This window comes from Scleropages formosus, chromosome 3 (genome assembly GCF_900964775.1).
Source record: "Scleropages formosus chromosome 3, fSclFor1.1, whole genome shotgun sequence".
In the NCBI taxonomy this organism is placed as follows: domain Eukaryota; kingdom Metazoa; phylum Chordata; class Actinopteri; order Osteoglossiformes; family Osteoglossidae; genus Scleropages; species Scleropages formosus.
The window spans coordinates 10,425,669-10,438,786 of NC_041808.1; the positions used below are offsets into that span (position 1 = coordinate 10,425,669).

Here is a 13,118-nt window from a genome sequence, read left to right on the forward strand (position 1 = left end):
GCCAGATTTCAACCAGCTGAACCTTTTTTACTGTGTTTTTTCCCTTTAACTCATTTATCAACTACACATTAACTCAAACTTAATATTGTCAACAAAATAAACTGCTTTTCTGTGTTCTCTTTATTTTTTCTTGTTTTTAAAGATCCTCAAGGAGTCTAACTGCAAACATGAAGGAGTAATGATCCACCAGCTTTTTTTAAAACACAAATTCCCTTGGAAAAAATATTTCTGCAAAAGTATTTTTTTTCTTGTGCTATGGGAAGAGCCAAGATAAGACAATGATGTTTTCTAAAACTGAACATGAGTTAAAGCATTTTTCTTTTTATCTTTTGTTAAATGCAAAGGCTATAAAAATTATGTTTAAATAGGCCGGATGCTACCAGATATCAGCCCTCATCCTTTTCATCCCTCATTCCTCTTAGATTTACAAGCTGCAGGTGCTCCCCAGATAGTGACTGAAGTATGCATTCGTGTACTGCCCTAAAGATCAGATTATTAGCATAAATATGGCTCTTATGTGATATATACAGCAATTGCCATATTCCCTGAATTTGGTTTCTAACATTTTTAAAACGATATCTAACACTCTTTGGTTGATTTCAAAAAAGTACATGGCCTTGGGTACCAGACGATCAAACCAGCATAAGCTTCTCCTGGTGGAAACATATTGTCTCTTTTCACTAAACTTCTTTTTTTTTTTTTTTTTTTAACTCCTTCATAGCTTTTCAAGTTGTTCTTATCATTTGTGTGACCTGGGGCTATTTTATGAAACTGCAAGGTTCTGGATTATTGCTATTAGGCAATCCTCAATTTTGTCAATATGTTCATAGAAACTAAGTAAGTTGAATAATCTTGCTTGAGTCTTGTCTGTAGCCACAATAAAAATAATAATAATAATGAAAGGAGAAGTGAGGAAATGACCAAGATAAAGGCTTTACATTCAGACATCAAAACTTTTACTGACACTTTCAAGACCTTTGCAGCATGCAGGATATTTTAAAAATAAACACCATATAGATAAAAAATATAAATTGCACATTCTTTGTGAGGGGCCTGCGAGAGAGCCAGATTGTCCATGTACGGGTCAGACGCTTTTCGCCAGTCCGTGCCTCCGCGGCCCTTTACGACGCAGGTAAGTGGCGCTTCAGCACGTCCTTTGCATTCGACGGGAGGCTCTCCGGGAAGTTCACATCGAACTCTACCACCAGGTCCCCTCTCTGCTCTGGATTTTTGGGGAAAGGGAGTCCTTGTCCGGCAATGACCTTCCTCATCCCAGGCTTGATCACGTCCGTTATCTTCATGTTTACCGTTTTGCCATCTATTGTGGACACGGTCACCGAACACCCGCACAAAGACTGCAAAAGGAAAAAGGAGGAAATACAACAGTGGTGTTAAACACGGTGAAATATCAGTTATAGCTGGTGGATTAATTTCACACACACTGGCTGAAGCCGCTTGTCCCAAGCGGGGTCACGGCAAGCCGGAGCCTAACCCAGCAAGACGGGGGACGAGGCTGGAGGGGACACACCCAGGACGGGACGCCAGTCCATCACAAGGCACCCCAAGCAGGACTCGAACCCCAGACCCACCAAAGAGCAGGACCCAGCCAAACCCACTGCACCACCGCACCCCCTCGATTAATTTCGAACAGTAACAACGAAACGTTCCCAATCTGCTTTTCTGCCAAATCCACAAATACATTCAATCAGAACCCTCTCAGGCAATCAGAATAAAGTTCTTTTTTGCTTGCCACACGTTGAAATCAAAGTAATCCATTACAATCTAAACCCTGGACTTGCGCGATATAATGCAATCAAAAGTATTTCAACGGCAAATAACTGCATGAAGTGAACCTGAAAAGCGAAAGCTTGATTGCCATCCTTTGGAGAAAGCGTGGGAAAATGAGCCGTGCTCACGCGGTACGACGAGAGCCTCGTATTTCCGCTCATCTTCCGCTCGTCCCAATCCGCCGCAGAGCCCGAGAGCCTCTTCTCTCGAGTGGGCGTTCTGCTGTCTGTCTACACCACGCAAGTGTTCCGGCTTATGTTCCTCACAGTATATTTTCTTATGTAACTAGTCGTACATTATGTGCGTTGCTTCAGTCTCTGGGGTTTCGCTGTTCCTTCCCTCAATATCGAAGGCTGCTTTTAACTGTGCCCTTGGCTCTCAGCTGAACATCCCTCTCATATGGAATATTCTTTAAACTTCACAGGTACATCATGCAAGTCCCCAGAGACACACACACACACACACACACACACACACACCCACCCAGTCCCAAGCAGGGTCACGGCGAACCGGAGCCTAACCCGGCAACACAGGGCGCAAGGCTGGGATGGGACCCCGGTCTATTGCAAGGCACCCCAAGTGGGGCTCGAACCCTAGACCCACCACGCAGTGGGCACGCCCCCTCGTGTAAATCCATCATGCAGTAAACTGCTCTCTTAATACTGGTTAAACGACACTGTTCTTTATTTGTTCTGCATTCTTGCCGTAATTCGGTGCGGCGATTGCTGCCGGTGTTACGGACAACCATCGACAACGTGGTTGGTGCTGAGCTGTGGTGTCCTTTGAAAACACCCACAGCCTAGTCGGCTTGGTTTGGTTACAGTTGTCTTTGGAAAGAGCCAACCAGGCATCCCAACCGCGGTAAAACCATGTGTTTCACTCAGCTGATGTGAAGACGAACGATCTTAACTGCCACCCACCTGCCGTAGACTAACCCGTACCGGGTACACAATGTCAGACCCTTCTCTTCGGAAGTGAGGATGGGGCTTGTCCTTGATGATGAAAACTATGTCGGCCGGGATCGTGTTTGGCGACTCATCGCCCTCCCGCGGGAAAGTGATCTTGGTGCCCTCCTTCCAGCCCCGCTTGATCTCGATGGTGAGGATCTTGTCCTCTGCGCGCATGGTCCGGCCGTCCGGGTTGAGCCGCTTGCGGGAGATTTTCATGCGCTTGGTGCACCCGTGGAAGATCTCTTCGAGTGACACTCGCAGCTCGTGGTGGATGGCCGGGTCCTGCTTGCGTCGGAGGGGCCCGACCCCCACGTGCCGCTCCCGGGGAAACCCGTTCAGGTTGAAGCTAGTGAAAGAGCCGAAGGGCTCGGCGTCCACCTCCATGTCGTCGTCGTCCCTCCCGTTTGCCGCCTTCCTGCCAAAGAACATCTCGAAGGGGTTGGTGCCACCAAAGAAGGTGGCAAAGGTGGCATGTGGGTCTCCGTGGAATGTGTAAGTGTAGCTGCCGCCCTGTCCGTCAGCGGGACCTCCGCCTCCTTTGAGACCTAAAAGACACAAGATGAAGGCACCCTTAGGTCACCTGGGGTTCAGCGCAAGAGCTCCAAGATCGCACCAGAAGAGCCAGGACAAAAAAAAAAAAAAAAAAAAACTCTAACACAATTACTCGGTTCAATATAATCCGTTTTCTTTAAAAAAAAAAAAAAAAAAAAAAGAAACCCCACACCTTAAAAGGCAAGAATTTCCTGTTCGGTTTGCCGTCACACGCAGAAAGCCCCATGGCTCCGTAGACGGTGTGTACAAATGACACGCTAGCGCCTCGACCAGCCATTTCATACGTCTCTAAAAATCACAGGAAAACCACAGAGAAGGGACCTCCGAAGGACTGTTCCCGTACACCAAACATGCAGAAGAGAACCGTCTGAAAGAAACTAAACCATGAAATCCTACATCTTGTCACCCCTCGCCTACATTTTTTCTTGTCGGACGGATACTGGCATCCTCCCAAAGTTGTCCCTCATCCTGATAGCATGTCTCATTGATGTCATAAAAATGAGCACTTTGTGTCAGTTTTATGACATCAATGAGACATGCTATCAGGATGAGGGACAACTCAGGATGGCTCAGTTCAAGCTGCACCGTAATCCGACACATAACAGCATGTCTTTTTGTTCCTAACACATCCCACAATCCTCACTTTACACAGTCCGCGAGCAGCAGTGCAGCTCAGGGTGGAAAAAAAAGACGCCGTGACCCTACGTGTAAAGGAAATGCTCCCTTAAGGAGCGCCGATGTGACCACTGTCACACCACATGAAACGGTCTCTTTGGGGACCTTCGCCAGATGTCTGCTTTTAGCCTTTCTAAATAAGGAAGGGAATTAAATGAGGAAGGGAATTACAAGGTTTGGTTCACCCTGTTTGCCTCCTTTGGGATACCACAGGGCTAAATGGGAAAGGGGCCCCATCTCATATTCAGGTTAGAGGTTTCACACATGTATGATCATATCATTAAAAATGCTGTGTGAAACACCTGGACATGAAGGAGAAAAGAAAAGGCACCGGTAGTACAGAGCTGAGGTTTGAGAAGCCCTACCTTCTTCTCCATACTGGTCGTAGATCTCCCTCTTCTTGGGGTCACTGAGCACCTCGTACGCCTCCGCTATTTCCTTGAATTTCTCCTCGGCGCTGGGAGACTTGTTTTTGTCGGGGTGCCATTTGAGAGCCTGCTTTCTGTACGCCTTCTTGACGTCCTCCTCGGCCGCTCCTTTCTGGATGCCCAGTATTTTGTAGTAATCTTTGCCCATTATTCTGTCCGCACCACAGCAGAAGACGCGGGTAGCCTCGGTACTGAGACGGTAGCCTCGGTACTGTCACTGGCACTGCGCGATCCGCAGATACAGCGTCGCCGGAGATCACTGTCCTTATAAAGAGCTATAAACAGAGCGCGATGATGATTATGATGATGATGATGATGTGTTAGAGGTCGTCTTCTTCCCGAGCGCCAGCGCTGCTCCGCTGTGTTCTGTTACTCCCCCCCCAGTGTGTCGACCCCCTTTAAATAGGCTGCGCTCCCACCCCCCCACTCGCACGCTCGCTGGAACTCAGTGGCTCTTTCTAGAAACACGTCATATCCCATATTTATTCGGCCCACTTTGTGTTCCGCTACTGGAATTTTTATTTTTTTTTTTTAAAAAGGAGACGCTCCTTGGATTTTCTGTTTTAGACCATAGAGTAAATAATATTCCCTTTATCACCATCATCTCCGTCATGCCCCCCCCCCCCCCCACATTCACTCGTTCGTCTCTGCTCACACGCTGGTTGAACATCTGGAAAACGTTACAACGTGGACACTGCGAGATCGGAGACGTCCGGTGGAATAATAATATGACGAAGCGTGATGCAAAAACACACAGTAAAATGAGCACAGAGAAGAGCTTTGCGTTTATGTTATATATTAGTCAGAAGCGTTAGGTGATTTTCGGAAAATAAATACAAGTGTTTTGTCGCTTGTAACCAATAGCCGGTCGTTTTCTTACCGAAAAGCTTTTAAATAAAAAAAGATCAAATTCATAGTGTAAAAATGTTGTTTACTACATTGATGTGGACCGATCACTACAACAAAAACAGTATTTATTAAGGGAACAGAGACGAGGTCTTGAGGGGGGAAGGGGGAATCAACCCGAATCCTAACCCATACCTTTAAAAAAATAATTTAATGCCATAAATCTTCTGTAATAGTGATAAGACCCCATGGAATTGCCCCGTCGGCTATCTGAAATGCTAACCCCCCCTCAACAAGCGAGAAACACACGTGTGTGTGTGTTACCTTGTCACCATCTGTCTCGCTGTGTGTAAACGCTTCTGGTTAAAGAGCGCAGTTCCATTCGGACGAGTTTTACCGCAATTAGACCGGAACCTGGGCGGATTCTGCCGCTGGCTCTGTGTGTGTGTGTGTGTCGGAGGGGGGGGGGGATTCCAGGATGTTTTAAATGATGGCACAGAGGGAAACAACAACCAGTCAAGGGGGCCCGTGGAGGGGGGGTGGCGGGACGTTAGTTAAACTATCTACATAACGGTAATGGAACTCTTGGGAGCTTTTAAGCCGTTATACCCGCGAGGGTCGTCAGGGCAATCTGCTGTTATCTGGAGTTCACGTATGCATATTATTGCTGCAGTGTTTCAAAGTATATAACTGAGTGTGTACATATCATGAACAGAAACGTGGTACTAGTATAGTATAATATCACCCGTCTCCCTCCCCCGTCTTTGAAAAATGTGGGACAGTGATTTCGCATTGCTAACTGGCAGCGATGCGATTGACAGCGCTTTGATCCAATGGCGTTGAGCATAGTCAGATCGACAGTAGTCTAGCCCAATGGCGTTGAGCATAGTCAGATTGACAGTAGTGTAGCCCAATGGCGTTGAGCATAATCAGATTGACAGTAATCTAGCCCAATGAGATTGGGGAGCACCGGGGAGGGGTGGAATCATATTTCAGGGGAAGACGGTGCCACCCTTGTAGACACGCCCCTGGGAAGGGGGGTCCCGAGCTGGGATGTGATCAAGTGAACAACAGGGCAGAGCATCTCTCCAAGAGCATCTCAGACTAACAGCACCAGCAGTGAGTGACTCAGCAAAGCTCAGCCCAGGGTATGACTGTGTCACTGTGTCCAACAGCCATCACCCCCCTCCCCCCATGGACAGACCTTACCTAGAGTCTCTCACACATCTAACAGTGCTCTCCTCTTTATTGTTATATATATCTGTACTTTTTCAAAGCATGATGGATCAGTTTCGAAGCCTGTTCCTGAAACTGGATGTCAATAATGATGGTTATGTATCTGTGGAGGAGCTGCACAGGGAAATGGAGAAAGCTGGGATTTGGAGTGCAGCTGAAAAGGCTCAGGTAATTTTATTTATGATAATGCAAAAAAAAAAAAAAAAAAAAACAGGCATGTGATTGTGCTTCTTGCTGTACAATTAAACAGGTATGATTAAAGATTTAGACTGTCTGGAATATTGCATGCTTTATTAAAAAAAAAAATAGATAACTGTGAAGTTTTCTTGTACAGGCCGTTGTTGATAAATATGACAAGAACATCGATGGACGTTTAGATTACGAGGAATTCCTCAACTACCTGCAGGACAGGGAAAGGAAATGGAAGATAAACTTTCAGCTGCTTGATAAGAACAAGTGCGGTGAGCTCGCGTCTGACCAGGATGCACAGAGTTATAAACGGAATGCAATGCCACTTCAAACAATGTCGCTTCATATCAGTAAATTACATTTTACAAGCCGTAAAACATATGTGTTTATATATTACGTGTGACTATAGAGTATGTATTATTTCCATATACGAGTAATTAGTACATTTTCAATTTTCTTCATTCGTTTAACTACAAAGTATTCATTTCATTTCTTGATGAAGACCATTTTTCCTTTAAATATTTTTTTAATTGTTCTAGCTTGAAGCGTGTATTATGATACACTATAAATACTCTAGTTAACAGCTGACAGATATACTGTAGTTGTAGCTAAGAGTTTTCTATTAATACAGTTGCAATAACATATTAATCGTCAAGAAAGCCTCTGTTTTATATTTTGATGCCTTACTGCTTCAGCAGATTTGCAAGTTCATTGTCCGAGGTCATATGCAAAAAGACACAACTGTGTAGCCAGAAAGCAAACTGTAAGAAGATTATTATTCTTGCGCATTTTTTTTCTCTCTGACTAGGGGTCATTGACCACGAAGAAATCATGTGCTTGTTTAAGGAGCTAGGACTTGTCATTTCAAAGCAGAATGCAAAGAAAATTATCCAAATGTAAGACTTAAGGTTGGTTGTTTTCCAGTATTGGCAATTTTTACATTGTTTCCTTCAATTCCGTATACACTTTGTCAACTGATGACATTGTTAAATAAATAAATTATAAAAGCTTGTGATCTGAATGTTAACATTTGCAGGCAGAAAGTTAATGTACAATACAAAGAGTCAAAATGACCCACTTATCTTGTTCCACAAAAAAGAATTTCCAATACTTTACCAGTATGGGGACAGCTGGTGGTGTGGTGGTGATAGCTGCTGCCTTTAGATCAAATGTCCAGGTGTACAAATACAGGGTGGCACAGTGAGTAGTGCTGCTGTCTAACAGTACCTGGGTGGTGTGAGAGGATGTGGGTTTGGTCCCTGCTCAGTCTGTGTGGAGTTTGCATGTTCTCCCTGTGTATGCATGGGTTTCCTCTGGGTGCTCTGGTTTCCTTCCACAATCCAAAGACGTGCTGTTCAGGTTCCCCCATAGTGTGTGAGTGACAGAGAGAGTGTGTGTGTTCCACTGATGTATGGATGAGTGACACAGTGTAAGTAGTGTATCTAGCAGTGTAAATCACCTTGGTGAATAAGGTGTGTGGGCTGATAACACTACGTAGAGTTCGTTGGAAGTCGCTTTGAAGAAAAGCATCTACTAAATCAGTAAAGGTAGATCAAGAGATTGCAGGATTGATACCCACCTCTGACTGTAATACCCTTGAGCAAGGTACTTACCATTAAATTGCCCAGCTGCATAAACGGGTAAAATATTGTAAGCTTGAGACTAATAATTGTAACCTAATTGTAAGTCACTTCAGAGAAAAGTGTCAGCTAAATGAGAAAATGTACTGTATCTCCTTTACATAAGCTAGTACTGACTGTGTAATTTTGTACCGTACGTCAACCATGCAGCTCAGGATGTGTTTGGTAGCCATTAAACAGTGACTCCTCTTTGCTGGTGTCCACAGGATGGACAAGGACAGTTCCATGACTGTGGACTGGGGGGAGTTTCTGTATCACATCATCCTTAACCCAGCTGAAGATATACGGGAGCTGGTGTCTTCTTGGAAGCACAGTATGGTAAGACCCAACAGAAAGGTCTTGCTTTGGGATTGGCAGACAGTGACATCCAGGGATACTTTGTCACCGGTTTTGTCGCACAAGGATGCGCGAAAGGGAAATGAGTTTCCAGCAGTGCAAGTGATGCTGATATGCCGTCGGCTGCAGGTTTTTGATGTCGGTGAGAGCCGCACGATGCCGATGGAGTTCACCCAGGAGGAAACGGACTCCGGGGCCTGGAAGAGGTACATTGTGGCTGGAGGACTGGCAGATGCAGTGTCCAGAACCCTGACTGCACCCATTGACCGCTTAAAAATCCAGCTCCAGGTGAATTTAAACAAAGCACAGCCCTCATCACACATTAAACGTGCCGTATGTTGTGATCTACGTAATCGGTAAAAATTAAGACATTGGTAATCAGTGTGTATATTAGAGATTTTTCTTCTTAATTCTACACTGTCCCTCTACTTTTGAGCAACGTGAGAAAATTTGCTCCAGTTAAGTTTTATTACATTGTATAGATATTATTAGATCATAGCCAGCAGTGGGTGGATTTACAGAGCTCTTTGTTCAAAACCGTAAAGTGAAGTGTAGCAGCTGTTAAAGATGACCCATAAGACAGGACCATCGAGCAGTACCGGCACCCACATACGCTCCACAGTGTGAACACTCCCGTCCTCCATAGCAGTGGTGCGTGTGACACTCATGAATGAGGTGCAGCCGATAACCGCAGATGTGGACACGGCCACGCTCCTCACACACACACACACACACACACACACACACACACACATGCACTGTCTGCAACCGCTTGTTCCGAGCGGGGTCGCGGCAAACCAGAGCCTGACCCGGCAATACAGGGCGCAAGGCTGGAGGGGGAAGAGACACACCCAGGACGGGATGCCAGTCCATCACAAGGCACCCCAAGCAGGACTCGAACCCCAGACCCACCACAGAGCAGGCCCCGACGGCCACGCTCCTACATGCCATAATATAAGATGATGATGTATATGTAAATGGGGGCACAGTGGCACAGTGGGTTGGCCATTGTCCTGCTCTCTGGTGGGTCTGGGGTTCAAGTCCCGCTTGGGATGCCTTTCGATGGACTGGCGTCCCATCCTGGGTGTGTCCTCTCCCCCTCCAGCCTTGCGCCTTGTGTTGCCGGGTTAGGCTCCAGCTCCCCGTGACCCTGTATGGGACAAGCAGTTCAGATGATGTGTGTTTATATGTAAAAAAAATTAATTACACAATGGTGTTGTTCTTTGTTTCAGGTATATGGCTCTAAAGCATTGTCTCAAAGTTTTAAGGAAATCCAAGCTGGTGGACTTCGGTCTATGTGGCAGGGCAACTTAGTGAATGTACTGAAAGGAACGCCCCAGTCAACACTCCAGTTTTTCATCTACAACCAGGTGTGTAATGCCTTCATGGTGCACCGTACAGCAGTATGAGATGTGGGAGATTCACGCTGATTACAGTTGGGGCTTACTTTTCAAAGGGTTCCATACGGGGTTAATTTATCTTACTGGAAACCTATCATGAGCAATATTGACAATTACAATTTTAAAAGCGATGTAGTTACGTGGGGGGGGGATGCAGCGGGCTTGGCCGAGTCCCGCTGTGTGGCAAGTCTGGGGTTCGAGTCCTGTTTGGGGTGCCTTGTGATGGACTGGCAACCTGTCCTGGGTGTGTCCCCTCCCTTTCCAGCCTTGTGCCCTGTGTTGCGGAGTTAGGCTCCAGTTTGCCTTGACCCCGTTTGGGACGAGTGGTTTCGGACCATGTGTGTGCTTCGTGTTCTTGTTTTATTGCCCTATTTCCCACCAAATGCCACTTAAACTCACACCCCCACTACTCATGCCTACTCCCTCTCACAGATGAAGATGCACAGCCAAAGCCACGAGGACAAGCTGTCAATCAAGCAGCGGTTTGCGCTGGGCTGTGTATCTGGGGCAGTCGCTCATGCGGTCTTCTACCCTTTAGAGGTATGCGTCACCATGCGCAGGTGTCATGCTTGCTGTGAAATGTTATGACTCCTTCAGCTGACGGAAGGTAACATGCATCTCGTGAAATGTTATGTGCCTGTACCATTTGTTCTGAGTCAGTGTCAGCAATTCGAAATTACAGTAATTTATATGTACTTCAAGGACTGCCACTTGTAAGTGGACAACTTTTAAAATGATCTGGAAAACGTTCTGATCTCAGATGTTCAAAAAATTTAAAACAAATTTTTTATTTGCTGGACATTATGTACTGAAACCATGTGTAAACTGCCCAGAGATTTAAACTCAGACATACAACTTTGCCACATTTTCTTAAAGAACAATGACCATAAATTGACAGCCAGCGGTCTTCAGTGATGATTTCCACCTGGCAGCCAGCAAAACAAGCCTACTGTTTATTTCTTCCCACCTGTTCATACATTCATTCAATAACCACCTGTTCAGTCCAGGACCACAGTGGTGCAGAGCCTATCCCATAAACACAGGGTGTGAAGCAGGTTTAATGCATGAGATGCCAGGCTACCACAGGGCAATCATGTACACATTCATTCACTAACACAAACACACACTTGGGGCAGTTTTGAGGCAGCAGTTCATCTGAAACTCAGGGTGGTGGGAGGAAATCAGAGCACCCCTAAGGACTCCAAGTTGAACAAGAGGAGAACACGCAAACATTACACCGAGTGAGTTATGGGAGATCAAAATATTGTTGAGCACAGGCCAGTGTCACGCGAAACGTAGGGGCCTGGGACGGCTGGACCCAAGTGCAGCGTCGTTCGTCCGGAGACGAGGGATGAGGCAAGTTCTCGGTGTCGGGGACAGGCGAAGGGTCGGCCGATCGGCGGTCAGGGTCAGAGCGAAGATCCATGGGCGAGGTCGGGGGACTTAGCGAAGGGTCGGTCGAACATCGAACGGGACAGGAACGAGGGTCCGTGGATGTGGTCGGGAAACAAAGCGAAGAGTCAGAAACCAGAGGACGTGAACGAAGAGTCACGAGAAAGGGCGGTTGTCCCTGACGAGATTCCGCAAAGGTCTGGGAGTTGCGGAGTGTCTTTTAAAGGGTAGGTGCTGAACTGGAGTCAGGTGCCGTCGATTGAGTTGTGGGCGTGGACTTGACAGTCAGGAGCACAAGAGTGACTGAGCAAGGATCATTTCACTACCTTTACTACCTGGCTAGATGGACGAACTCCTGTGTTGCTGACTGTGAAATAACACAGGTGACCCTGTGCTGGTGATGGATATCAGGCCTGGGGCTTTTCTTTTCACTTCCCTGCATCTTTTCACAGTATACTGCAACATCTACATGATTTTGAACAACAATACCTACAAAAAACACTGAGAAAAAATTTCTCGCAGGTTTGTTTTCCTTTCAGGTGCCAACATCAGCACTGATACATAGATAATGAATTTTTAAAAATGACTGTCCTTCCTACAGGTGTTAAAGGTGAGACTGAATCTGCAGACAGCAGGTACCTACAGTGGAATACTAGGGTGTGCCGGATCGATTTATCAGAATGAATCCACCACGTCCTTCTATAGAGGCTTCAAGCCCAGTGTTCTGTGCATGATCCCATATGCTGGTGTGGAGTGTGCTGTCCATCAGGTAAGCAACCCTATTGTCATCATTCGTAATTTACTTCAGTAACAATGTCAGGACCAAGATCAGTCTGTGATTTTGCTGTACTCCAAATTACTAACGAGTCGTAAGAGTGACAGTTTCTAGCGTAGTGGTTAGCGTTGCTGCTTTTGGATCAAAGGTTACAGGTTTGGTCCCTACTTCTGGCTGTAGTACCCTTGAGTAAGGTCCTTACTCTAAAATTGCTTCAGTAAAGTTACCCAGCTGGGTAAATAATTGACAACTGCACATCACCTAGGAGTCTCCCAGCTTTTCGTACTGAGTGAAGTTTTACCACAAAATTTTAATTGTTATACCAGCCCTCTTTGTTTGAAATAAATGGACCAAGAGACCAAATAAATTGACAACTTCTCTCTCCCTACAGTCAATTATGAGTTGGGCAAAGACAGATCCAGCTAACAGCAAGGATTCCAGGCTCTTCTTCTTTAGCTTCCTGGCCTTTGCTTCCGGTCAGATGGCTAGCTACCCATTAGCTGTCATCAGGACTCAACAACAAGCCAAAGGTAAAGTTGTATATGTAAGGACTTCTTCCGTGATTAACATTAGTTGTCCCAGACAAATGTTTTTTTTTTATTTTATTGGTATGGTTCACATAATAATTGTATCCATTTGTCTTGCAGCTTTCAGTTCGAACATGAAGGCTTCTTCAAGTGCAGTTCAAGGACTAATAGCCATTTATGCAAAATATGGCATTCGGGGGTTTTACAATGGAATAGGGGCAAGTTTTATAAGAGCTGTTCCGTGTGCCCTTTTAAACTGCACATTATCTTCCAGATTTGAATTGCTTCTCTCTTCCAATAAGTGATGACATAGAAAAAAACTCTTCCCTAATGCTCAAGTATTCTGTACTGCAATTCTTTTCTGTTTGCGATGTAGTTATTCTA

At 45.7% G+C, this 13,118-nt stretch overlaps 2 protein-coding genes across 2 annotated transcripts; one reads left to right on the plus strand and one right to left on the minus strand.

Moving 5' to 3' along the window:
* Positions 1–944: 944 nt before the first annotated feature.
* dnajb4 (DnaJ heat shock protein family (Hsp40) member B4) lies at positions 945–4,936 on the minus strand. The gene is made up of 3 exons (XM_018734637.2): positions 4,331–4,936; positions 2,709–3,283; positions 945–1,355 (listed from the first exon to the last, which is right to left on the minus strand). Exons 1-3 carry the CDS (start codon positions 4,539–4,541, stop codon positions 1,122–1,124), a joined length of 1,020 nt encoding a protein of 339 aa, XP_018590153.1. The 5' UTR covers positions 4,542–4,936; the 3' UTR covers positions 945–1,121.
* A 1,581-nt stretch (positions 4,937–6,517) lies between these two features.
* On the plus strand, positions 6,518–13,098 carry slc25a24l (solute carrier family 25 member 24, like). The gene is made up of 10 exons (XM_018734756.2): positions 6,518–6,643; positions 6,810–6,936; positions 7,473–7,560; positions 8,511–8,622; positions 8,770–8,928; positions 9,873–10,010; positions 10,473–10,580; positions 12,034–12,201; positions 12,599–12,737; positions 12,855–13,098. The coding sequence occupies exons 1-10, from the start codon at positions 6,518–6,520 to the stop codon at positions 13,037–13,039; spliced, it is 1,350 nt and encodes a 449-aa protein (XP_018590272.2). The 3' UTR covers positions 13,040–13,098.
* The last annotated feature ends 20 nt before the right edge of the window (positions 13,099–13,118 follow it).

What these genes read in the sequence shown, in the direction of transcription:
- dnajb4 (XM_018734637.2), bottom strand. Translation starts at nt 4,541, where the DNA reads ATGGGCAAAGATTACTACAAAATACTGGGCATCCAGAAAGGAGCGGCC. An exon ending in CGACCAGTATGGAGAAGAAG is followed by an intron (nt 3,284 to 4,330) that starts GTAGGGCTTCTC and finishes TGTGTCTTTTAG; the next exon opens with GTCTCAAAGGAGGCGGAGGT. An exon ending in TACGGGTTAGTCTACGGCAG is followed by an intron (nt 1,356 to 2,708) that starts GTGGGTGGCAGT and finishes TTCCTTTTGCAG; the next exon opens with TCTTTGTGCGGGTGTTCGGT.
- slc25a24l (XM_018734756.2), top strand. Translation starts at nt 6,518, where the DNA reads ATGATGGATCAGTTTCGAAGCCTGTTCCTGAAACTGGATGTCAATAAT. An exon ending in GCTTGATAAGAACAAGTGCG is followed by an intron (nt 6,937 to 7,472) that starts GTGAGCTCGCGT and finishes CTCTCTGACTAG; the next exon opens with GGGTCATTGACCACGAAGAA. An exon ending in CGGTCTTCTACCCTTTAGAG is followed by an intron (nt 10,581 to 12,033) that starts GTATGCGTCACC and finishes TCCTTCCTACAG; the next exon opens with GTGTTAAAGGTGAGACTGAA.